At 42.0% G+C, this 26839-nt stretch overlaps 1 protein-coding gene across 8 annotated transcripts; it reads left to right on the top strand.

Moving 5' to 3' along the window:
* Positions 1-1326: 1326 nt before the first annotated feature.
* Positions 1327-25444, top strand: LOC114801910 (arf-GAP with coiled-coil, ANK repeat and PH domain-containing protein 2-like). Of its 8 annotated transcripts, none has more exons than XR_003751647.1 (26): positions 1327-1734; positions 6948-7005; positions 8121-8240; positions 9136-9189; positions 9807-9865; positions 10163-10346; positions 11193-11237; positions 11446-11541; positions 12766-12840; positions 13955-13966; positions 14921-14983; positions 16992-17104; positions 17494-17545; positions 17846-17946; positions 18291-18387; positions 18674-18882; positions 19186-19255; positions 19941-20035; positions 20126-20322; positions 20502-20603; positions 20949-21041; positions 21133-21344; positions 21842-21951; positions 22099-22209; positions 22368-24188; positions 24395-25444. XR_003751647.1 is itself a non-coding variant. In XM_029000411.1 (26 exons), the coding sequence occupies exons 1-26, from the start codon at positions 1682-1684 to the stop codon at positions 24496-24498; spliced, it is 2547 nt and encodes an 848-aa protein (XP_028856244.1). In that variant the 5' UTR covers positions 1327-1681; the 3' UTR covers positions 24499-25444. The 8 variants fall into 8 exon arrangements, 5 of the variants coding, with proteins under 5 accessions (XP_028856244.1, XP_028856245.1, XP_028856247.1 ...); XM_029000411.1 differs by having other exon boundaries at positions 22368-22429; XR_003751649.1 differs by lacking the exon at positions 14921-14983.
* The last annotated feature ends 1395 nt before the right edge of the window (positions 25445-26839 follow it).

Below are 26839 nucleotides of genomic sequence, written 5' to 3'. Positions count from 1 at the left end.
ATAAAGTTTTAATTACATTAAGTTTATGGCATTTGACAGACGCCCTTATCCTCTTACAATGTGCTTTCATGTTACCATCAATGAAGTAATCAGTTCTGGTTCATTTACATTTACATTTACGGCATTTGGCAGACACCCTTATCCAGAGCGACTTACAACGTGCATTCAAGTTACCATCGATGAAGAGTTCAATTCCGGTTCACCCAAACTATGAATACAATCTTTTTATTCACTCTATTGTAGATTCTGTACTCAAGTTCGACAATAAGAAGGTTACAAGTTAATCTAAATATTCTTTAAAATATTCTGGTTCACTATGACTCAAACCATGAATACAATTTTTTTTCACTGTTGTAGTTTTTCTTGCATAAGTCAAACTATAAGAGAGTTACAAGTTAGTCTAGGTATTATCTAAAAAGGAAGGTCTTAAGCTGCCGTTTGAAAAAAACTCAGCGCCTGCGCTGTTATGACCTAGAAGAGTGTCTTCCTTGTACCTTCAGTGTGAGGTATAGTAAGGGCTCTAAGGTAGGATGGTGCCACCTGATGTCGAATGTTGGGAGGGGGGCAGCTACAGGGAGCCAGTGGAGGGAACATAGCAGTGGGGTGGAGTGGGAGAATTTGGCAAGGTTGAAAACCAGTTGTTCTGCTGCATTCTGTATTAGTTGTAGAGGCCGGATGGCTTTCAGAAGTAGTCCTGGTAGAAGGGTACAAGTACCTGGGAGCAAGTACCTGTGAGGCCTGTGTTGACAGATAAGGGTGGATAAGGGTGAATTAACATGTGAAACCCAATGAGGCCAGTCAGTACAATTAGAATAAATCAATAAAAAATCATAGTAATCAAGAAAATTATGATGGTTGTTAAAAAATAGGTTTAATTACTGAATAGTAGGAAATTGTAAAGCAAAATGGTTGTTTAATACTGTAAATCCGAAATATCTGTTTGAAAATGAAAAAATATATTTCACAATAGCATATAATGGCCAATAGATGGCAGTAAAGTACAATCTACGTGGGGCCATTGATGACAAGAACTGTTTGACTTTAGCATTTTTGCTGCACTACAAGAAAGTCACCTTTCTTGATATTTCTAAACTTTTGAGTCAACATTTGTGCTTCTATTTACTTTTTATGTCGGTACAGTGCAGCACAGATTGCATTTCGCTGGGGTATTTATGTCGCGGTTACTAATCCTTTAAGGCTCAAGGCGTAATCTAAACAATTGGCTGAGCGAAACGTCACTCCTCCCGACAAGACCCGCCTCTTTGATGGATAGCGGGATCTGATTGGTTTATTCCCGTGGCTTTCGGCTGCCTTCCCAGCATCAGGAACCTTGGACGACGATTTGTCAGTTCAGGGACTAGTATTGGTTACGTGTTAGAAGAAGTTCTCCTCCCACTCCTCTCTCTGACCTGACTGGCTGAATTGAGTATACTTTTTTTATTATTTAATACATAGCCAGACTTCTGTTCCCAACAAAACGTTCCAGTAAGAGACACACATTTATGACGCAGGACACGTTGCGATAAAATAATCTCCTGGCTAGCGTTCGGCTAACTGGCTAGCTGCTTCTCGTCTGCTGCTGGTTAGCGAGACGAGCTAGCAAATTCCGTCGGTTCATCCTGCTCCAAGTGGACACCCGTCAACAGCCTTGTTTTGCGTTGCTTCTGGACTCTTCAGCACCATGAAGATCATGCTGGATTTCGAGGAATGTCTGAAGGACTCTCCGCGATTCAGGTAGGCCAGTTCGATTCTGCTCTTATGCGCTGAAAGAAGGTTCGAATAAAAAAAAAAAGGAGGCATCAACTGTTCCGTGTAACTTTTCCATTGAAACGGTGGAAGTTGAGCGCCACGTGATTGTGTTGACGACTTCATCGCTCTTCCCAGCTGACCTGGTGTCTGATGGTCAGCGATAAAGCGCAGGGGCTGGAGGTCAGGCCTGCCGTGGGCTCATGTGAGGTGTGAACAATAAGTTGCAGAAGTTTGGAAATTCCAAAAATAAATGTTCGAAAAGCCCAAACATCCAGGTGCCAAAAAAAATGATTAAATCGTGAATCACCATCCACTCTTATGACGTTCTGGTTCGTTTAAGAATGCTTGTCTTTCCAGCTTCTTCGTTTTAAGTTTATTTTTCTGTTTCTTATCAGAGAGCAGAGTGCACTTGAGCACAGTTATCTGCCAGGTGAACATGCCTATGAAAGAGTAAGAATATGTGTTCGTTTTAATTGGGATCTCTGTGAATGCATGTGAATTCTGTATTTCTCTGCCAGGTGTTGAGTGTGCTTGGGCGTTCGGGTTTTTGAATCATGGTAGAACTCCATTTATTTACCCTGTAAGTAAGCACAGGCTTTCCAAGCTTTGTGATTGTGACCCCCCTCCCCCTTTTCTTTCCTGTCCTCCCTGGTGCAAAGCAACATCCTTTCTGCTTCTAAATGAGGAGCAGATGTTAGAAAGTTGTTTGCAGGAAACGTGGGACGATGTATGTTTTTCGTAAGATGAATGGAATACAGAAGAGATGAACTCCAATGCTGTTTTACACACAGCTTCTGGGTGAGCATTTCAGATGCGCTTTTGTAAGTCGTTGTTATTGGGAGCAGGGTCCTTTTGTTCTCCACCATTAGAAGTGCTAAACTCCAGTTGGGTGCAAGCTGGCAAGCCTTTCACTCAATCCATTGTCTTTTATTTTGCCCATTTTTTTCTTTTTTAGGGTGAAACCAAAAGTTATGCATGAAAACGCTACCGGTTGGAAGACAGTACGGAGAGGTTTTGCCTTTTGACATCTGTTTCCGTTTCAGTTTGATTTTTACAACCTCCACTGTATTGTTGCACTCGCCTCAAGCGGCATCATAACACAAATATGCAATACCATAGCCAGGAGATGTCTACTAAAACAGTCCCCGTTCTGCCAAAAGCACCAATGGCAGATGCTTCCTGCAATGGGGCAATAATGGACGCCTGCCGGCCCACCCCTAGAGCTGCATTGTAACCAGGAGCTTTGTTGAACTTCAGCTTGTACTTTGACCAAAAGCCACATCAATGTGTCCGTAGCATTCATTTTGTTTACCCTAAATTAAAGCTGTCAAACCTGTTTACCTCATAACTGGCCATAACTGGCCTTCTTTCCAATTTCACCGTCATTATCAGCGATTGGCCTGTAACATGATATCAGTCATGGCCGTGCTGGGAGTGTTTAGGAAACACTCGGCCAGGCCTGTAATGAAGAGGTCTGAAGAGCTTGCTGGGCCACGGTTTACCAAAACAGTCGACTCTTAATGAAATCATTCTGCTGTAATGTCAGTGTACAGACACTGTTCTTTTTGTCCATTATTGCAACTGGCTTGAATGTACAGTCATTCGGTGAAACTCCAGCTTAATACTACATTAATTCCTTACTCAAAATGTGTGTGACCGTAGAGTGTGCTGTAATGATCAGCTTTACCTCACTGGGAACTCCCTGCCCCTGACATCAACAATGGCAGGAAGAAAGGCTAAATTACAGAGGCGTGTCCTGCACTACGATCTCCAAGTGAAGGAAAGTCCGACCATGCAGTTTGTTCCAGTCTTGAATGGAGTAAATATATACGCATTAATAACATGTCCAGCGTTCATCGATTATGTTTTCATGACTTGGAAAAGATACAGAAATACACTCTGTACTCCCTTATAGGCTGTGGATTTGGATTGTGACCATCAAGAAGAAATCTCTAAAGAACTTATGATGGTCCTTATTTGTCTGTCTTATCTACCTTAATGTCTAGATATGATTTTGTATTCATATTCATCCCACTTGTACCCAGTCATCTTTCTGTCCACCATATGACTGACTAGCCATGATTGTTGGCTGGCTTTTTTTGCAGACTTCAAAATTGAGCCTCATCTCCTGATCCTGGCCTCACAGGGATACTGACACTAACCTATCCTGTCCCCTCACTGATGCGCCACATGTTTCTGCTGACAGTACAAACTGTGGGGAGATGACACCCATTTTTCTTGGGCATTTTTCAACCGGTTTTAAGAGGTTTCTCAAAGTGAAAGGGAAGTGATTGTCATTGTGATACTCTGCAGCACAGCACACAAGGAAATGTGTCCTCTGCTTTTAACCATCATCCTTAGTGAGCAGTGGGCAGCCATGACAGTGTCACCTCAGTGGCACCTTGGTGGCTCGGGATTCAAACCGGCAACCTTCTGATTACGGGGCCACTTCCTTAACTGGTAGGCTACCACTGCCCCTAATTTTTGAGAAATTAGCTATTGTGAACTTTCCAGGTTGTTTTGAGGTCTTTCAGGTCTGTTGAAGTCTGTCCTGTAATACATCTTATTTGACACATCTCTTCCTTCAGATGCCAGAGTAAAACTCCAGGTATACAAGGACAGATTTTTATTTCTAAGAAAACCGAATTAACCTTGCACTTCGCGGCACTGTCAAATATGAGTGAAGGAGGTTCACTTGTGATGCATAATAGGTTTCCAGTGAGCTCTGAAAGACATCTTTGTTCTGCATTCACCTGAGGTTTTGCTGATGTCAGTGGGATGGAGGTGAATCCATTAGGATTAAATTGAAGGCCTGTCTGCAGGAGCCACTCCCATCACGTCTTCTGTCCCCTGCTCAGTCACTGTAACCTGGCAGAGAATGTCAGAGACAGAACCAGATCAGACCAAAGCTCACCATTTTTCATTTTCTTTGTGTGAAACTTAACACTCTCCAGAAGTCCTCTGAAAAGTTGAGGAGGTAATACTTTTTTTTTTTTTTTGGTCCCTCGACAGTTAAAGGGACCCATAATTCAAGCGGTGACCCTGAGTATAGAATATAAAAGGTCATAATCACTACACTCCTGTCAAACTCTGGTAGTGGACCTAGAGCTTGTCTTGCCTTTTGCTGAGTGTTATTTTGGTCTCAGACTACATAATATTGTGCAAAGTACTTAAGCCGCAGTTATTACTCTTACTTCTTGAAAGATGTGTTGCTACCTATCTATGAAAAGCTGTTTAGCCAACAGCGTGGATATAATACTGTAGGTTTATCTAATCTTGTAAAATTACCTGATGTTATTTTTGTCATATCTGTCTGTCTGCCTTAAGTCTTCTACATCGCACTGTTTTATATGAATAAATGCACAGACCTGGCTTTGCCTTTCTAGGGTGTACCTCTACAGAAATTTATGATTTCTATAGTCTAGAGGCGAGGATGTTGGGAATGCCTAGGAATTCCAGACAATGGTTAAGAGTGGTCATGAAATTGTTAACTGCAATACTTACTAGTGGTCTCATTTGCCTTCATACAAAAATACAGCACTTCTCATTGATTCACCAATTGCGCAGTATACTTGAGGAAGCAGCACAAACAAAAGGCGTCATCAGTCATCTATAAGCACCAGTCAAACAGTTGAAACTATGGTTACATTGCATTTGTGTTTATAGAGGTGAAAGGATTGTAACAATTACGTAAAACGATCATAACCGCAACGAGGACATTATATGCGGTCATCAGTAACCCTATGGTGATGACCCCTGTGCATCAGTGCCAAGGTGATTGTGGATTTCCACTAGTCTGCTACCTGCTTTCCCTCTAGCAGTCTGGAAGGACTGTAACTAATATGACTATGAATTTATAATTAATGACCATACTGCAGATTTTCCACAAACAATGCCAAAAGCAGTGCAACATAAATCAGATTTAGGAAATGACTGACAATGTTGTCAGAACCAGAGTGTGTTCTTGTCTTGTGTTGCACATTAAGGAACTACCTTTTAATAAGCTTAGTGGCTTAGAAACCATCACCTTAACCTGGACTAAACCGTGCATGGCCTGGCTGAATAACACTGCAACCAGCCATGGCCAATTATTTCAAGGGAGCTCTGAATGCCTCTCATTAGCAAAACTACCATACTGTCCCCTCTGCTCAAACAAGGACTGGACCTGCTCCAAGGTTATGGCTGTGAGGCAATGGCCTAGTTCCCCTCCTTTCTTATCCACTGTCAGCACATTTCCCCAAGTTCCCCTTCTGAGCATTACAGGAGGACTGCAGTCAGTTTTGGTATGAACCTTATTCAGTTTATGATATGAATAGTATGATAGGGGTGTAATAGTGTTGTAGTAGTGTGTGTGTGTGTATATATATATATAGAATATTTATTTAATTTTTTTTACTGAATGAAAATGCAGGCCCATTTGGGTGAGAATATTTTTGTGTAAGATACTTCCCACTTCTCCTGAGATCTTTTTTTAACTGCGGTTCCTTTGGTGGCCAGATGTTGTGAGGTGGCTGGAGCCAGCTGGAGGGCGGGACTCGGTCTAATCTGGGAGCCTCATTATCGTCCGTGCGCTGCCATCAGCGTCTCAGACTCTGTTTCAAACCAAATGATATTGAAAAGCAACCTAAAAAAACAAGCTTATTCACTCTTCAAGAGCAAACTCTTCAAGTCTAGGGCTGGGGTTACAAGGTTTTTCTCAGAATGTTGTGGGTTGTCTAGATTCAAAAGTGATGTGCTTGATTGTTATTCATATGGAAGTTTGAGGTCCAAGCAAATTGTTTGACGTATCCTAGGAGAATTTGAAAACGGGAATGTTGGCATGCATTGACTCTGTATGTGAGAGAGCAGCACAGCAGGATGAATTCTAGTTTGGCATGATGTTCGTGATGAGAATATAACTCACTGTAATGGACAGAGTAGCAAAATCGCCCTGCCACGTTGTCAAATTTAGACATTACCAATCTGTAATGCCCTCTTACAATAAAACAGTGCGAATTTGGAACAGAGGATGGTACTTTGCTCAGTGGCACCTTGGCGGTTTGGGATTCGAAGCGGCAACCTTCCAAATATGGGTCCGTTTCCCTACCCGCTAGGCCACCACTGCCCCTATGTTGGTGCATCTTGCTAATTACTATATGTACATTATATCTGTATATCCGTGTATCTCAGCATCATTTACCCCATGTCTTTTATTACAGGGCCACCATAGAAGAAGTGGAGGGAGATGTATGTGAACTCGAGTCTAAACTCGATAAGGTAAGGCATGAGGAGGAGGAGTAGAAAACAATGACTCTGCACTTTTACATGTCTGACCCTCCTCCCCCTCCCATACGAAGGGGACAAACTCCTGGTTGTAACTTCTGAACGCAGCAGCTGTTTCCTCCCTGTTATAATCTGATGGTTACAGAGCAGGCTCTGCTATGGACCCTCCCCTGCCCTCCAAAACACTGGCCAGGAGTCGGTTGGGAGCTGAGAGGGAGGGGCCTGGGATTGAAAACACATTCCTGCGCTGCTGCGAGAAGCCGTGCATTGTCTGGAGGAGTCCTGCCCTGCACCCCCTCCATACATCGGTGTCTTCCTCTGTTGCGGGAGGAAGGATATTCTCTCAGAGCCTTCGTGGAGGGATTGCAGCTTCGAATGGCAGCTTTTCTTAGAAACTGTGTGGCTTGTTTTCAACACGCACACGATTTCGGCCACGTCACCCAGAAGAGCCCTGTAATGAAGTCTTCAGACTTTAGAGTCGCCTGTTTTTGATTACTGGTTTGTTCACTCTTGTCATCAAAAGCCGCTTCATGCTCATTAACATGAGTGAACGATGAGAAAGTGTTCAGCATAAACTTTCCGGACAGTTGGAAAACCATCCCTGTTGTCTTGATGGCAGTGTGAAAAGCTCCCCACTTTGGAGAAACTCAAACGTTCAACTTTTTGCCTTGTTTTTGTCCATTACATACATTTATTACCTTGTTATTTTACAAAGTCCTGTGCCTTGTTGGGGGTTTGGGAATTTTGTACCTAGCTAACAGAATTCTGTACAATTAGGGTTTTTTTTGCACTTTGTTCCTGGTTTGTAACCAGAGACCATGAGTGCCACATGATCATTTGCAGTCAGACAAGCTGAAAAAATGAACATGAACTCAAACCCTCTTAAAATGGGCCTAGTCTTATTCCTGTACCCTAAAGATCGTTTCATAGCATGCTATATGTACTCTTGGCATCAGTTGCCCTAATGGGATCGGTCCCACGGTTTGCTGATAGGGATCCTTACATTTGAGGCATGATGGTAGTTATTGAAACATTCAAAACCATTCACTATATTTATGTACTGAAACATGTTGGAGATGAAAAACACACCTTTTCTTTTTCCTTTTCAGCTGGTGAAGCTGTGCATTGGGATGATTGATGCTGGAAAGGCGTACAACACCGCCAACAAACAATTTGTGAACGGAATCCGGGAATTAGCACAGCAATCAACAAAAGATGAAGTCATAGAAGTAGGCAATTCAGTTTTCATGTTTCTGCCGAATCGATGTTATCTTTAAATACACATACACATGAATATCTTGTTTGTGATTTCTGTTAAACTTCCTGTTGTGCGGCTCCTCTGGGAGCTAAGTCCAACCCTTGGACATATTTAGAATGCTGTAAGGCACCATTGTGCCTCAGTTAAAAGAGTCATTGTGTCCTCACTGTGTAAAGCAGTGAAATATATGGCACTAATATACACTGCTCAAAAAAAAAAGGGAACACAAAAATAAGACATCCTAGAGTGAAATGAATGAAAAAATACTTATTAATTATTTTACATAGTTGAATGTGCTGACTACAAAATCAATAAAAAATGATTGATGGTAATCAAATTTATCAACCCATGGAGGTCTGGATTTGGGGTCACAGTCAAATTTAAAGTGGAAGAGTTGGGCCCTCATACCACTTATGTGGGTTGTAGACTCTGTCTCATGCTACAACTAGAGTCAAAACACTGCCAGCATTCAAACATCACCCAGAAAGCATAGGAACTGAGAAGTGGTCTGTGGTCGCCACCTGCAGAACCACGCCTTTATTGGGGGCATCTTGCTAATTGCCTATAATTTACAACCTTTTGTCTATTCCATTTGCACAACAGCATGTGACATTTTTATTTGTCAATCAGTGTTGCTTCCTAAGTGGACCGTTTGATTTCAAAGTGTGTTTTGGCTTTGAGTTACATTGTGTTTAAGTGTTCCCTTTATTTTAGAGCTGTGTATATATGGATTTATAGCATGGAGAATTACACACAATTACACACTGACATTTTTTCTTTTTTTTTTTATACAGAGTTGTAGTTTAGCATCCAGTTGATTGCTATAAAACCATACCACTTCATGGTCTGTTGTCTTCCCTCTACAGTCCAGCCTGACTAAGTTTGCCGAAAGTCTGCAGGAGATGATCAAATATCACACAGTAAGAGACCCAAGGTTAAAGTCAGAGCATGAAATATGTCTCAACACAATATGAAATCAACACCCCCTCCAATCAGCATGAAATCATGTTGATTGTTCTGTTTAATATTAAGAGTTTTTTGAATATGTTGATTAGAAAGTTTGATAAATAAAACCAGTTAAATTAACCTTCCGTAGAAAAGACTGAACTCTCTCTTCCTCATACCACAATCCCTTACTCAGTGTCTTGGATTTGAGCCGATCCCACCACAGACTGCCATCTGTGTCCCGCTTTGGGCCTCATTGGTTGCTCGGTCAGAAAGCGTGCTGTAAGCCTGTGTGCTGTGAGTCACTGCTGGAGACGTTGATAAGATCAGCCGTTATGTGGTGAAAGTTCTCACTGAGTGGAACTGAGCACATGATCTTTAAGCACAGAGCTTAGTTGTGTATGTCATGGTTTCAATCACCCAAATGACCCAAATAGCAATTTTCCGATTGGCATCAGGAGACCCCTTTAACCCAAAGTTCCCATAAGGGAAGTGTTTGTCAGATTTCCTGCCACTACAATTCATTCAACAACTCCTATATGTTTGTCATGCTATGATCATTTTTACAAAATCTTTTGTATTTCCTTCTCAGATCTTATTTGATCAAGCTCAGAGGTCAATCAAATGCCAACTCCAGACATTTGTGAAAGAGTGAGTTAAACAAGTTTTCCTCCGTAGGGTAATTTTGAATGATGTGCTAATAATTAGAAGAAAATTTGTGCAGTTGTGATTGTACATTGAAGTTTTTAATAAACACATTTTGGAGCTGATTTACGCTTGATCATTGACTACCATGGAATGGGAAATTTGTCAGACTCGAACAATTTTATTATTTTTTTTTACTTGTGTTTTTGTAGTTTTTCCTCTTAGTTGTACAAACCAATATAACCTTGAAAATGCAAATTTCTTAACCTTCTTTTGTTTGCCATTTGTTCTTGGGGTTCGCAGAGACTTGCGAAAGTTTAAGGAGGCCAAGAAACAGTTTGACAAAGTGAGCGAGGAGAAGGAAGCAGCGCTCATCAAAAACGCTCAGGCACCACGCAACAAGCAGCACGAAGTAGAGGAAGCCACCAACAGCCTCATCGCCACGCGCAAATTTTTCCGCCATATCGTTCTAGACTATGTGCTTCAGGTGAGATAAGCTCCCAATATCTCAGACATATGAGTAAGTGTAACACACTGATTATTTAGGATAGTGTGCTTGGCTTATTTTACAAAAAACATAGATGACAAGTTGTTATAGCGTTGATGCGATCTTCACCGAGCAATCACTTCTCACATTCAGTCACATTTCTAGACACCTCGACAGATATTATCATCATGCCATTTGCATTGCGTTTTAAAGATGCAGGAGAGTACACAACCAAGCCTAACTCGTGAGGCATTTTTATTTAAAGTAGAAGACAATGCTGAATGTGTCTGGTCAACTCCTGTTCCTCTTTTTGTTAATTAGGGAAGTACTTTGACTAAATCACATGCTAGCGGTTAGAAGAAGAACCTTTGTTGTCTTCATTGGGACTGTTAGTTCTGTATGGAATCATGCTAAACACACTTCCCCTTTCATTATCAATCTGTGATAATCCTTCCATCCTGATGGTTTCCTGTATGCCACGTTCTGTGGATCTGTCCTGAGCATACTGACTGATGTGCTTAATGAGAACTGTGCTATAAACACAGATCTGTGTGATGCAGTCTAAGGTTAATGATCTTGGGTGTCGGTGAACATGTAAGATAATGAGAATGAAGACTGGGGACCCCCCCTGCTGGCAGAAATTGAGAACAGTTGAGAATGGTGAAACTGTTCACCCAGCACGATGAACAGTTAATCTGGTTGGTCTTCTGTAAGTGATGCCCAAGAAATCTTTTTTTTTTTTTTTTTTTTTTTATCAGACTGTGACAGTTTTCATTTATCTGAGACATATTACCGAACTGAATATTCTGTCAGCTTTTTGTCTCATAATATATTTTCTCAATTCAGATCAATGTTCTCCAGTCCAAAAGAAGATCAGAAATCCTCAAAGCGGTATGTCCATTATTTTTGTGCCAAAATTGTATTATGCTGCCAAAGTTAGTTTTTCCTAATTTAGGTGCATTGTTGTTGTACATGTATTTTATATCTTAAATATTGGAAGAAATCTATTATTATTCTGAAATTCCATGCACAATCACATCAAGTACAGTGGTTTAGACTAACTTTCTCTCTCACCCTCCGTCCTCTCTCTTCTTTCCAGATGCTGTCCTTCATGTACGCCCACTTGACATTTTTCCACCAGGGCTATGACCTCTTCAGTGAGCTGCAGCCACTAATGAAGCTTTTGGTTGGACAGGTACGTTCATTAAGAGTAGACTAACATACTCTTACTGGCCATGTGTGAAGGATTTGTAGTTGGCTGTTTTTTTTTTTTTTTGTTTTTTTAAAGGTTTACAGAAACAGGCCCGTGTTTATTATGTAGATAAAGCCTGGCTTCCTCTGGGCTTTTGGACACTCCTTCAGAGAAATGTGATGGTCCTCTGTTGTCAGAGGCCTGGGTGGAGAGAGGAAGGCAGGCTGGGTATTCCCAGGCTGGGATTTTGGGATGTGGTTTGCCAGACCTCGACAGAGCTCCCTGCCCGCCGTGTGTAGGTGTGTGTGTGTGTGTGTGTGTGTGTGTGTGTGTGGAGGAAAGCACTGGGCACCGAGCTGAAGGAGTTGGACCACGCGCTGGAACTTAAACCGCAGGGCTCTGGGCCAGACGCAGGCACACTTGATAATCATGAAATTGAAGAGAGTGGAGCAGCTCTGCAGGGACATATGGAAGAGTTGTCAGCAGGTCTGTGTCTTTGCTTGTGACTCAGGAATTTAGGAGGAACAATTTCTTTTTTTAAAGGAAAAAAATATTTCCCTAATATTCCAGTTACATTGTTGAAGTTTTTATAATATCTCCTGCTTAGATCTTGCTGACGGTCATTTGTAGGGTGCCTTCAAGCCAGAGATGAAAGAGGTGTGTGTGTGTGTGTGTGTGTGTGTGTGTGTGTGTGTGTGTGCGCGCGCTGTGCTCAGCTCAGTGGCAGATTGTGATTACCACAGATTGATTAACAGACAGAGTAGTGACCAGCCTGGTCACATGGAGCTCAGGCTCCCCAGTACTGCTCTGCTGCCGTGGAAACTTGGTGGAGGGGAGAGGGGAAAACATTTCCTATCTGATGCTATCTCTGACACAGCTCTGTTCTAACTTCCTGATCCTCCTTTTTTTGTTTAAGTTTTGTGAATTGTAGGAGGCCCATGCTACTTAAATCTAATAAGTATTTTATGCATTATGATGTGTGTATTTAATAAACAGCTCATTCCATTTTCATTTACATCCTTGGATGTTTTTTGGCATATTTGACGAGCACTTTATTTGAGTTCTAATGTTTACTGCCATAATGTACTTGCTCTGTTGTAGGTTTAAGCAGCCATCCAGATACAAGCCCTTTAGACATGTTTTTAGGGAGCCTGGGATATCGCCACCCTTACACCCTTGCGCTCGCTCTCTCAGCACCTCACCCCAAACCGTTTGTCTTTGTTGCAGTTGGACCAACTGGTGGTGGATGGAGCAAAAGAGAAGCGTGACATGGAGCAGAAGCACTCCACCATTCAGCAGAAGGTACTACATGATTGAGAGATTGTGTGTGTGTGTGTGTAGTAGATAGATAGCTAGATGGAGAGATAAATAGAGGTAAAAGACTTGCAAGAGGGTGAAGGAGAAAGAGGGGATGTATGAACTGTTTTAAGAGACTGGCTCTGGGCCATGTTGGTCTCATGATGCTGCCTCACAGCCCTGTGAGTCACTTCACCTGCACTCATGGGTGGGACTTGCTGCACAGGCTGCCAGACTTCATAAAATTACACACACAACTGAACTCAGATTGGATCCATCCTGGTTATTAGGCCTTTTCTTACATCTTATATTTCTTTATTACTCCCTTGTGCAGCATACTACATACAAAAAAAAACATTCTCTTTTTTTTTTTTTTTTTTTTTTAAATACAAGACTGGAATAAAATCAGAACTTTTTTATTTTTATTGAACTGCATTGACATGGTGTATATGAACACCTCTTTAGGCTATGCGTACTCACGGATTCACTGACTGAGTCACTCACTTGAAGATGTCAGTCAGCAGCTCCCAGAGGATGAGTCTGTAGCTCTCATCATGTAAGAGCTGTCCCTCAGGCTGTGACACCTGCAGAGAGGGTGCTGGAGACCATTCAACAGACACCTCTCCGCTTTCCCCATGCAAGCGGCACTGGAGGAGAGTCCGTAAAGCGATGCCATGCAGTCACGGCCATTCATAATTCAGTCTCTACGGGAAACTGCTCGCCAGCTCCTTTACCGTCGCTATCCGGTCCAAACGTGGTGTTGGGTTGTACCCTGACCTCCGCACGAACACATTTAAAAGCTGAGTTATGCTTGAGTCACCTGCCACCCCACACCTGCAGCCAGAACCGACCAGCTCAGGAAGCTCATGAGGCGAATCTGTCACTGAATTTGTGTGTGTGCGTGCGCTGCTTGTATGCTGCTTGTCCTTGACTGACAATCCCTCAGCTGCTCCCATACTAATACTCTGCCCCCCCGTCGCTTTCAACGCTATTTTTATGTCTTTCTCACTCGCTCATTCGCTCGCTCTTGCACCCATTCATTCCCTCTCCTTCTCTGTATGTCTGTGTATACCAGCAGTTGTAACCTTTAATCCTCTTCTTTCCCCTTATATTTTCCAAGGCTGCTCTGCAGGTAAGACCTTTTTTCCTCCTTCTATTGTCTGCTCTCTTTTTGTATGTTATTACATTGTACTCACATATTTAGCCATTTCATCAGGGTATGGTTGAAATATTAAATTAATATTTGTACTTCGTTATTGAAATACTGTGGGGGATTTGGTCCACAACGTGACCATTGTAGCTCTGGTAAACAGATAATAAATTGCATTATTATTATTACTATTATGTGGTTTGTGTGTCTTTGAGGCTGTTTTCTGTCTGGTTTTAAGGAAGATCAGTCTAGTGGTGAGAGTGCAGTGTACGTACGGCTTCCCTGCAGGGGTAATGTGGTGTATGTGGGGGGTCTGTAGGAGACTGTTACCACCGCTCTATGCTGGGAGGGAATTGCAGAGTAGCTACACAGCGTGCGTGCTCAGGCCTTATGAATGTTTAATGAACAGAGGTCTGCCTGGTCTAACCAGCGGGAACCAGCGCAAAGCCACCGGGTATCAACCTGCCCTGTGTAGACCTTGTGCACACTCTCTCTCTCTCTCTCTCTCAGACACACACACACACACACACACACAACTGACCTTTGTGCAGTGCAGTGCCTTCAGTCGGAGAAGGGGAGGGACAAGACTGACGTAGCCTGTGCAGCAGGGAGGTTTGTTTAGGTGCCAGTCCCAGGTCGGTCAGAACTGTCAGGGATGAAGTGAGCGCAGGATACATCACCCACACACACTTCCACAAACACGCACTCTGGCACACATCTCCAAAGCATGAAGATCTTCAGCCGGTTCCACTATGTGTGGTATCTGGTGAGTGCAGGAGTGCTGTACATGGTGTGTGTATTTATAGCATGTGCAGGCTGCAATCCTTCATGCTCTAAGTGTGTGTGTGTGTGTATGTAGATTTATTTGGACCGGAGTTTGTATGGGGGTTTGCAAGAGTTGGGACACGACTCAGATCTCTCTTCTGTGGGTTGCAGGAGGCATCAGAGGGCTTCTCTCTACTCGATGGCCGCTGCATTTGCACATGGAGGTCCAGTGCTGTATGTATAGTGGCTGGATTGACTTTAAGACTGTCCTGTCATTTGTGACTGTCTTTGCTGTCTAGCGGCATCAGCACTCACCACTGTCTGCCTATATTTTCCGACTTTACGCAGTGTCAAGCATGAAGCATATGTATGATCCATTTCTGATTTCAGATGTGTGTTTTGCTTTATTTTTGTTCATCTATTTTGTGTTGAAATGAGTTGCTAGTGGTGGAAACTTTCTTTTATAAACTTCACTGTGGAAGTCAGGCCTCATTAACGCATGCTGCGTGAGCTAAAATTCCAGGGATGAACTTCCCAAAGCCAAGGTTTAATTCTGGTGGCCGGCAGCTGAGAGCGAGGACGTGGTTTTAGTGAAAGCTGGTCTCTTTGGTTTTCAGAAGACCACAGCTGCACCGCTGTATATTTGCCTTTTTTGCCTGTAGCACACATTCTGTTTCGGCAAAACAGTGGTGTTGGAGAACTGTGTCATGGTGGAAAAGACTGCTACGAGCAGGCTGGTGTGACAGGAGCATGTGACACTCACTCTGGTTACACCGGAGGAGCCCAATCTGTCCCCTACCTCACATTCAGCCGAGATGAAAGCGCAAAGGACAAAAAAAAAAAAAGTCACTTGTATGTCATATCCATGTGTATAGTAATGTGTTCAGCTTGAACAACCGTTAAGTAGCGTGTAGTTGATGGGGAGGGGATGCACTAAAATGCACTTATCATTGCTTCCAATCCACATAAACACATCACACTAAAACCAGCTGCTTTTTGTTTTTCTGTCTTGTCTTATGTGTCATACAAAGATGAATGGACTCGTGGGATTGTCTCTTCTGTGTATGTTTATGTGTAATTAAGTTAAAATTGGTCTGACATGAGAATAAAAATAGCCTAAAAGTAGATGAATTTAAACTACAGAAGTTAGTTTAAATTTGTCTTGAAAGCGCTAGGGATGTCACCAGAACTGGTTCAACACCAAAATTCTAAAAATATGATGGTACTCGGCAAAATGTACAATTTTAGGAGGTGCTTGTGTGTGTCCGCAGTTTTTCAAGCATTGCGTATACTCTAGTCAAGTACACTGAAAAACCATAATAACCAACCATTTGTAATTCATTACTTCCAATTTCTGTCTGGATGTACAGAGAATATAGGTAACAGTCAATTGTGACCTCCTGAATTCATGTAATTTAAAACGAATAGGAAGACCTTGGTGGCCATTGGTCTGTTTTTGTTCCTGATGTTTATTTATTCACTAGGGGATTTTGGGTCTCAGATGCTCTAATGAGCTCATACCAGTGGCGAGACCTGATAGCCTACTAGTGTGTTAGTGCTGTAAACTGAGCCCTTGACCCTCATCTGGTGTCCTGTGTCTCAGAGAGTGGATAGTGTGGTTGACAGAGAAATGACATGACCAAAACATATGATCGGGTGACCAACAGCATCACAAGAGACTGCAGCCTTCAGGGGACCCTCAGCAGGAACCTTCAGTCCTCCTTGCCAGGCTCCTCTTACAACTACAGGAAGTCACTGTGAGATGAACCAATATTAAAGGATGCGTCTCACAGCCAAGTCTTGTGCATGGACAGAACCATATTCAACAGCCTCTGATTGCCTATGCATTGCATCTACTCTATCCTACCCTACCCTTCAGTGACTGAAATGAAGTACATGTAGGGGCTATTTCAGCACCAAGTGCCACTTCAGACTTTCCTTTACTATTTTAGTTTGACTGCAGATGACCATATGGGTCAGATTTTTTTTATTCCTTTCTTTGTTTGAGGTTTAGTTTGTCAAAGCTAGCAGACATGTCATTTTTCCTGTCCACAACCGCAGCCTTTAAGGCTTATTGAACTATATTTGGTTCTTTTACTGAAAGGCCGATGGTTTATATGCCCTTTCTGCATTCTTTGTTCTAGGCATGTGTGTCTCACATGTTTGTTTTATGTTTGAAATGGTCTGGGAAGTATTGATAATGTCCTAACTCTTCAGTAACTCTGCATTCCTCTCATTTCAGGACTTTTCGAATGACGACACCAAGCTGGAGTACAATGTGGATGCAGACAATGGAATTGCAATGGAGGGTTACTTATTCAAGAGAGCAAGTAATGCCTTCAAGACATGGAACAGGTGAGCACCTTTATACTCTAAACTACTTTTTTACAGCTACATTTACATTATATTTACAGCATTTATCAGACGCCCTTATCCAGAGCGACTTACAATCAGTTGTTACAGGGACAGTGCCCCCCTGGAGCAACTTAGGGTTAAGTGTCTTGCTCAGGGACACAATGGTAGTAAGTGGGATTCGAACCCGGGTCTTCTGGTTCATAGGCGAGTGTGTTACCCACTAGGCTAATACCATAGGCATATAGCAGCTTGTGTTATATGAAATCCATTGTTCAAATGTGCTGTGCAGCTCAGTAGCCGTGTTTTTACATCATATCCATGAAGCACCCGTTTCTATAGAATGCAGATCTATGGTCAGTGTTTTCATAATTATTACCTTTTTTTTTCAGGCGTTGGTTCTCAATTCAGAACAATCAGTTAGTGTACCAGAAGAAATTTAAGGTAAGGTTTACTGTTGCAGCCATGGGTGAAATATACATGAGCACATCTAGCTAAATTTTTTTTGCCGCATTTGTAATGGAAATGGGGTCTGAGAAAACTTGGTGAAACTGGGAATAGGTTATTATGTACCCATGAACTACTAGACCTTTTTTCTTATCATTCCTAAGATTTTCTTTAAGATTCATTATTAAATTCTATCATATCAGATTAGAATACACATTCAGATTCATTGCTCTCTGAATAGGTTTAGTTCACGTTGTCAGTCTTGTGTTCATTGGAATCCTATTCACCCTCCACCAGGACAACCCTACAGTGGTGGTGGAGGACCTGCGTCTTTGCACAGTCAAGCACTGTGAGGACATCGAACGCCGCTTCTGTTTTGAAGTGGTGTCTCCTACCAAGTGAGTTGGATATGAAGTGAGAAATTATGTAGAATGAGTGGAACACAGGGGACCACAGTGATTTTATTTAGTGTGATAATTATGTCAATTGTTGCGATCATTTTTTAAATCAAATAACACTGTTAATGGAGCTTTGTTTTGTTTATGCTATGCCCACATGAACACGTGTGATTGTGATTTAAGTCTTAATTTTTATTTGTTTGGCAGCCAGAGCCAATTGTTAGTAATTATGTAATCTGTTAGGAAGATATCTCTCTGTGTGAGAAATTGGCCAGAGCATAAGAAAATGGACTCACATGTCAAGTGCAAAATGACTGATTCACACCCATCCTAACACCCTACAGGAGCTGCATGATGCAGGCGGATTCTGAGAAACTGCGGCAGGCCTGGATCAAAGCTGTGCAGAACAGCATTGCCACGGCCTTCCGGGATGATGCTGAGGTGAGTGCATGCTAATGTGGATATTTTATGTCCTAATGTGCATGATGAAGCCATTATTATGCAGGGTTGTAGTAGCCTAGTGGGTAACACACTCGCCTATGAACCAGGAGACCCAGGTTCAAATCCCACTTACTAAAATTGTGTCCCTGAGCAAGACACTTAACCCTAAGTTTCTCCAGGGGGGGACTGTCCCTGTAACTACTGATTGTAAGTTGCTCTGGATAAGGGTGTCTGGTAAATGCTGTAAATGTAAATTATTCATTTCTCCTTGTTGGAATTTTGGCAGAAGCTGGAAAAGAGAAGGTCCACATCGACAGGCAGTCTGGACTCAGGTGGAGAACCCAAAGAGAAGACTCTGAAAGGAGAGAGTGCTCTGCAGCGGGTCCTGGCCATTGGTGGCAACACCACATGCTGTGACTGCGGGCAGCCAGACCCACGCTGGGCCAGCATCAACCTGGGCATCACTCTGTGTATTCAGTGCTCTGGCATTCACCGGTAATGATGCATTTTGACTGATCTTACCATGTTACATGTTTGTCATGATATTCAGAAAGTGTCCTATATGCATAAATAGTCAGGAACAGCCTAGGTCTCAGTTGCAGCACATGAAAGTTCAAATGATTTGTTAGCAGAACAAAGTATTTCAGTATTAAACGCTGTTGATTTTATTTCGCCCCCATGTGGACTCCCAGTGCAATATGCCAGAATGGGCAAATGATTCAATAGCATCGATTAAATTAGCATATACATTCATGTCAATGAGGCAAAACGTGTTATAATTGCACCCTTTCCTGGCAGGAGCCTGGGTGTCCACTTCTCCAAAGTGAGATCGCTGACACTGGACACATGGGAACCAGAACTCCTGAAGGTGAGCGGGAACGGAAAAGAGATGAGAGGAAGCGCAGGATGAGTGCAGGGCTGACAGATGGTCTTAAGGAGGCAGACTCATTATCTGCCTTCATCCAAGCAGCACAGTCCCACTGAGTGACTGCCAGATCTGCACCAATCACATATGCATACTCCCTCTTATTACATCACATTTTCTTTCTCCAGTGGAACATACACTCAGGGGCCTCATTACCATCAGACCAAAAAGTCGTCATGCCTTTATGAGTAGAGATGACATTCAGTTGTGTCCAGAGCTTTTGTTGGTGAAAAAAAATTATTTTGTACTTTCAATATCAGTGTTTCTGTAAAACTGTTAAGTCAAGTCAGGTTAAAATTTAACAATAAGAGTCAGAGTGCCCATACTTACCACTATGCAACTGTAAATGTGGAGTAATGGAAGAAGGGGGTGTTCATGTTCTGCATGCACTGCAAAGAATGGGAAAAAAAGAGGCTGAATATGACATTTTATAACATATTTCTTGGGGGAAAAAAAGTCCCTTATAACATTTTATAACATATAACAATTGGGACAATTATCTGAGTCTAGTTTTTATGAAAACACAAAAGAAGCCCTAGAGCAGAATTACCTGGCATTTTCACTTGTTCTTATATAACGGTGGTCCAGATGGATGGATGAATGGAAAATTTTGTTTGTGTATGAACAGCTAATGTGTGAGCTGGGAAATGGAGTCATCAACCACATTTACGAGGCCCGACGAGAGGAGCTGGGTGCCAGAAAACCACACCCTGGAGACCCCAGGTACTGCATTGCATTCTTGTCTTTAATATTCTGGGCAGCACACATATGCAGCTGGCTGGCACTGACTTCTGATGTTCATGTAACCCACAGGCATGAGATTGAGGCCTACATCCGAGCCAAATACGTAGAGCGCAGGTTTGTGCGCCGTCCTTCCGATGAAGAGCTGAAGATGAAGGTGGTTAACCTGAGCACACGGGTGAAACGGCTGAGCAATGGCAACTCTGAAATTTTGTCCCCAAGACCACCACAACCCAACCCCAAAGCTCGGCCAAGCTCTGCATCCTCAGGTAAGCATTTTTATTTGTCCTTTTTCTATTCACACTCTCCTTCTTGCAGGTATAAATCACTCCAGGCTTTACTTCGAACTTCCTCCTTTCAGCCCTAACCTTTTTTTTTTTTGCGTACCATCTCTGTCCTCCTTTCTTCACTAACTGCCACCCATATTTGCCCTTTGACCTGTGAGTAGCTGCGACCTGCAGCGGGGACCCTCGACCCGAGTTGCTGTTCGGTGCCGATGAGCTAGACTCTCTCTTCTCCTACTTTGACACTTCATCCAAACAGCGCAGTAGTAAGTAAAGCTCGGCCTGTCTGCCCCCATCATCTGCCCTCATCCTCTGCACCGTCAGTGTGTGTCATCTTCGCCATGGTGTGGGTGTGTGTGAGTGGGAGACTTCATCCCTCTACATCCCTCTGATTGACTGGAGGCTTGGTGGAGGGTCACGTCCTGCTCCTACTTGGCCGCTTGTCGACAGCAGTTCATCCCTTGTGGGTGGTGTCCATATGTTCCACCGGGTGGGGGGGGGGTGCTTCTCCCTGCCTCATTATCGATGAAGAGGAAGGGAGGAGATTTTCAGAAATCACGTGTTGCTTGTCTGGAGAGGTGTCTGACTGGGCTGTGTGTCTGTGTTTGCAGTAAAGAGCTCTGACAGCGGCATTCAGAACAGCACAGACGGAAGCAGGGAGATGCTTGCCAACACCGCTTCTACCAACAGCATGCACGACACAGGTCTGCCCCGCTCTCCTCAGGGATTTTCCTTCTTAAATTTCCTGTCTGTGGAAAGACTTTTATTTATTTTATTTTATTTTTTTAATCTCAGAATCAGCTGCACCCAAGCCCACAGCTTCACTTTGTAAGGAAATGGTGGTTTTCTGCGAGCCCAAGGAGTATTCCCCCGGCCTGCAGCTCTTCTGGGCCTCCTGCAGCTGCAGCCTGCCGGACATGGCCGAGGCCCTGGCACACGGGGCAGAGGTCAACTGGATCAACACCGAGGATGACAAGAGGACGCCCCTCATCATGGCTGTGCATGGAGTGAGTGCTATTTTTTTTTTTTTTTTTTTTTTTTCTAAAGGTGCAGAATTCAAGATAGATACGTGTTAACGGGGCAGTGGTGGCCTAGAAGGTAAAGAAACGGACTCATTATAGAAAGGTTGCCTGTCCAAATCCCAAACCGCCAAGGTGCCACTGAGATCCCCACTCTCCCCACATACTGCTCCATGGCCCACCTTTCATGGCTGCCCACTGCTCACTGAAGTGATGGGTAAAAAGCAGAGGACACATTTCTGTTTTGTGCACCGTGTGCTGTGCCGCAATGTTTTACAATGACAATCACTTCACTTTCAACTTTAGATGCACAAGTTGTCATGACTTTGAGAATGTTTTGACCATTTTTAGGGCATGCAAAACTCAGATTGGACAATCATTTCAGATGAAGCTAATTCAGTTATTTTGAGAAAGTCAGTATAGTTGAGTCCTTGTCATCTGAAAGTCCACTGTGGTCTTCATTATGTCTCTTTTCCATGTTTCAGGGCTCCCTGGTGACATGTGAGTTCCTGCTCCAGAACGGTGCAAATGTGAACCAGATGGATACTAATGGCCGAGGGCCATTGCACCATGCAACCATTCTCGGCCATACTGGGTAAAAAAACACCTTTACTTTGACAGTAACTATTCCTTAGGATCTTCACACAAGAATATTTATTTATTTTTTTGTATTATGTCATATAGATCTGAATATATATTTTCATATAAACTTCATCATTATTGTATGCTTCTTTTCTTACAGTCAGGTGTGTTTATTCTTGAAGAGGGGAGCGAATCAGAATGCTGCTGACATTGATGACCAAACGCCACTGACTATTGCAGTTGAGGCAGCTAATGCTGATATTGTCACTTTGTGAGTTTCTTGTCTCCTCTGTTTAGCTAGGTGACATTACACATAAGCAATGCAGATTTTGCATCAAACTTTCATTCAAGGGAAACCTGAAGGATCATATTAATCATATCATTGATTTACACTGTATTTACTCATCATCCTGTCCATGTCTTCTGTAGGCTTCGTCTGGCCAAGATGAATGAGGAGATGCGAGAGGCGGAGGGGCCGTACAACCCTTCAGGTCAATATTCCTCTGACAGTCCCACTGAGATGCAGTACAGGAAGTGCATGCAGGAGTTCATTTGCATTCAGCTGGGCGAGTCCTAGCACACTATAGAGTATAGTGCAGACATTAACTCTAGATTTGAATGCAAAAGCTTTTTTTCATAGACCGTTAGCTGCAGGTAGAAATGGTTGTACAGTTGTGTTTGGTTCAGAGAATTGAGCTGTTATGTAGCATATCCCCCTCAGGCCAGCATTATTTAGCCTAACCCAGTGTGAAATAGTAATATAAAGTACAGTACAGTGGTTTAACCTAAACATTCCTGATGTTTAATATACATCATATTACATAGTAATATAGTTTGCTGGCCATCAACATTTTAAAAACATGTTTAGTTTTTAATTTACGTTCTTGTATAGTGGAGCTACATATTAATGGTGTACACGTAATTTTATCAGAGATTTTAATGAATTAACTTTTTTTGAAAAATGTATATTTTTATGTACAACTAGAACTGTACACTAACACTGTCTGTGTTATATGTATCACTATATATAACAATATTTCACAATTAATCTGATTCAGTGTGTCAGCACACAATTTGCACATGTATGAGTGCCAGTACAAAGTTCAAAATTATAGCAATGCAGAAGTATTCAGTTAATATTCAGTAGTTCAGGTATTATATCAGCCCTTTTGATGTTTGATCCAGGTTTAATTACATTTAACATGTAATGTGATGCGATGAATGTTCTTAATAGCAAGTTCATATAGTCTCTATCTATGCATTTATAAGTATTTCTGGGCCTAGTTCTCAAAAATATGTTGACTCTTCCAGTTGTAATCTATGTGCAAGTTGTGCCTTAGATATATAATCAATAGCCCAAATCTGAATTCACTAAGGGTTCATAGCACTTTTATTAAATTATTATTGAATGTTCGGACTGAATTGATGCCAATAATGAGACCAATTTACTAATTTTTGTAGTGGGGAGAAGCATTGAATAAGAGTAATAAGCATTGATTTTGAGTACTCTTGCTCAGAATTTGTATTCATTGTCATTCCTGACCACAGGGGGGCGCACAAGTGAAGGCAGGTTGAATGTAGTTGTCTGCGCTAAATGTGGCTTTTACCATCTTTATTTGTGCGCATCTGGCACCGCCACTTACAAATGAGCTGAATTCATTTAATATTACAATATTATGACTTATATTATATTATATTATATTATACCACCCTAGCTTCAAATATGAAAATATTGGACTTATTAAAATATTCAGGTTGTAATTTTTCATCTACAATGTTCGTGACACAGGTTTGAGTAATTATGTAATCATTGGTAATATTGCAATTACAGAATGTATAGCTGTAACCCAATAAAATATGAAATTATTATCTTTTAATATTCAATTAAACAAATAGCATTTATAATTATGAAATATATATTTACTTTTATTTTATTTAACTATCTGTTAAATTAGAATAAATATCTTGTCAGGCTTCCTTTTTTTTATCACAGTCACTCCACAACATGTGTGCACACACACACACATTCAGTCACAGCATATAATTTTCTCAGTATGATAATATGATTCTGTTCTTTAAAAACAAAATGATTACCTGGTGTGGGGGTGTTAACAGTGGACTGGGTTTGATGGGTCTGAGAGAATGTGTATTAATAGAGAGTAACTCCATGTCTACACAAGCTGCTCTTCTCTTTCTCTCTTTCCTTTTCTGCCTTATGCTGCTAACCTCTGTTGAGCTGCACTTTATAAGGTATGCTTCTAAACCTCTATATCTTTTTTTTTTTGCTCCCATCTTCATCTTTTGTATGTATAATTTTTTCTTACTTTTGGACTGTCTCCTGTAATTCTCCACTTCCTTAAAAATCCTCTGCCTAACTTCTGCATATACACAGAGGTTGTTGAACACTGCGTCCTCTCTTCCCACTCTCAGGTAATTGCTTCTGTTTCTGCTCACAGGAGATGAAACCTATCAGGACATTTTCCAAGACTTCACCCAGATGGCATCACATGACCCTGAAAAGCTGAATCGATTCCAAACATATGACTCCCAGAAACAGTGAGAACGAAAGAGAGAGAGAAAGGAGAGCGCCCAGTTGGCCCATCCGGCACCTTATAAGAACCAAGCGTCTGTTGCTTGGGTTTCGCTGCTTTTTTCACGCCTATGAGCATTGATAATTTATACAGGTTTCCAAGAACTGGTCTTGAAATTTTTAAATATTTGTGAAGTAACCCAGTACCCAAAACAGGTATAATCCCATCAAAAATTGTAGCGTTATTGCTCGTCCTTGTCTATTTTATATAAATTGGGGAGGGAGGGGCAGTATTTTATTTATCAGTATTTAAAAAATGTATTGTGTTTGTGTATTATAGTCCTTTTATATTTTTACTTAAAAAAAAAAATCTTTTTTACCTTTTTAAGGAAGGTAATATCTTCCCACACTTGTGCAGACATTTAACTGATGTTTACAAGGGAAGTTGGACATTTTAGTCCAGATTGGGGTGTTCTGCTTCACCCTCTTTTGATTTGTGTCACTCCAGTGTGGTTCTTCTCTGTCTGTAAGGGGAAAAATGTCTTCCTCCTGGTCCCTTTACTTCATGCTTTTCAATAGCTGGATCGCCCTTTCTCTCTCTCTCTCTTGGTCTCTCTTTCATGAATGTCCAACAGATGTATAAACATGCAAAAAACATAAGTCCTTGCACTCTTCTGCAAACCATGGGATGTGAACATTGTACATTTGTACATTAGTACTTCTTGCCTTAGATAGCTTTGTTTAAAGACGACATAGTGGTACTTGAATCATTTAAATAAGCTTTTTTTGTTGTTTGTCATGGCTTGTCTTCCTTTATCTTGTTTTTGTACTGAACCATCTACATACCGTAATTATGTACATGATTCTTGTCATTTTTAAGAGAAATGTTATATTTACTGAAAAAAATCTGTTCAATTTGTCACAGAACTTGTATTTTCTGTATGATTTTATAAAGCATTTTTTCTGTTGGCATTTCCCTTCTGGACTGTGTGGCTTTTTTTTTAGTTCTGCTTCTTATTTCAACCTCAGTGTAATTATTGCATGACCCTACATCCCTCCACAAGGCCATAACATGAAACCATATACATTTTCTATGAGCTTCTCCAGCAACTGGAAAGCTGCCACAGGACGCGCTGTTTCACAGCATCACCTTCTGCCTGATGCTCAGCCACAGGCGCCCAGTCAGTAAATGTCTCTCCCAGTGACCCCCTGTAGATTTGCCAGGGAGGAGGTCAACTAAACTCTTTCAGTTACAAAACTAGGCACAGCTCTGCTGTTCACAGGAAGCAGAAAGGCTGGAGTTATTATTATATAAAACCCAGCTGTCTGGACCGTGATGTTCAGAAGCATTTGTTTAAAAAAAAACATATATTTATATATAAAGGCATCTCAAAGATATGCTTCCAACCCATGACAGCCAATTTTATGGTGGACAGTGCTGACCTCTGCATCATCATCATCATCATCATCATAGTAGTTGATTTGACTGGTCTGTGGTGTCAGACTGATCAGTTGCAACTAAATTGCTGTTAAGTCAAGCCTATCTCATTGAACAGATGGCCTGGTGTCAGTAAGCATATTAAATAAATGCCCACAACATCTTTACAATCATCACTTTGAAAACAGTTGTCACGGGAAATATTTTGACACGTTATATTCACTCAATTTCCAATTCTATAACCACACCACAGATGCAATTGCAGGATTGGAACATTTTCAGCTTTTTTTTTTTTTTATTCTTGTGACAGCTATGATGAACTTTCAGATGCACATAACCAACTTGACTTACAGTCTTTGGGCCACATTGATATAAAAGCACTTTGATCCGGCTTCCGAATGCATCTGGACCTAATGGTACAATCAGTAGAATCCGGTCCAGCCTGTCTTTGCAGAAGGAGCAGCCTTTGGCAGCTGGTGGGGCAGAAGGCAGCGCTTCAATCCAGGCTCTAGTTTGCCAGGGAAGGAGGACTATGGGAAGCCTGCGGTCGGATGCCTGCCGAGAGCCAAGAGGACCACAGCAGGAGCCCTTTCCCCTTCATAAAAGAGCCATGTGCAGAAACGCAAGTGGCCAAGCCCCATTAATGCCTTACAGCCAGGCGTAGTGTCCAGACGTCTGCACCGCCCAGCCCCATAACAACACACCGTCTATCCTGCTATTCACTGTATATCCTCAGGCCAGGAGTCTGGCAATAGCCCTGGGTATGGGCATCTTTTATGAAGTTCATTGATCATCTGCTGTGGTCAATGCTTCAAAAACGGGGACCAGAGCGGAAATCAAGCCCTAAATTTCACACTTCCAACACCACAATATCTCCTAGTCCAGCTTTCCCCTCTGCCTCCAGCCACTGTGGTCAACAGCAGACATCCCTCA

This window comes from Denticeps clupeoides, chromosome 13 (genome assembly GCF_900700375.1).
Source record: "Denticeps clupeoides chromosome 13, fDenClu1.1, whole genome shotgun sequence".
Taxonomy (NCBI): Eukaryota; Metazoa; Chordata; class Actinopteri; order Clupeiformes; family Denticipitidae; genus Denticeps; species Denticeps clupeoides.
This window is presented reverse-complemented; position numbering and strand designations above follow the sequence as displayed.

What these genes read in the sequence shown, in the direction of transcription:
- LOC114801910 (XM_029000411.1), top strand. Translation starts at nt 1,682, where the DNA reads ATGAAGATCATGCTGGATTTCGAGGAATGTCTGAAGGACTCTCCGCGA. An exon ending in CAGTGCTCTGGCATTCACCG is followed by an intron (nt 18,883 to 19,185) that starts GTAATGATGCAT and finishes CTTTCCTGGCAG; the next exon opens with GAGCCTGGGTGTCCACTTCT. An exon ending in TTCATCCAAACAGCGCAGTA is followed by an intron (nt 20,604 to 20,948) that starts GTAAGTAAAGCT and finishes CTGTGTTTGCAG; the next exon opens with TAAAGAGCTCTGACAGCGGC.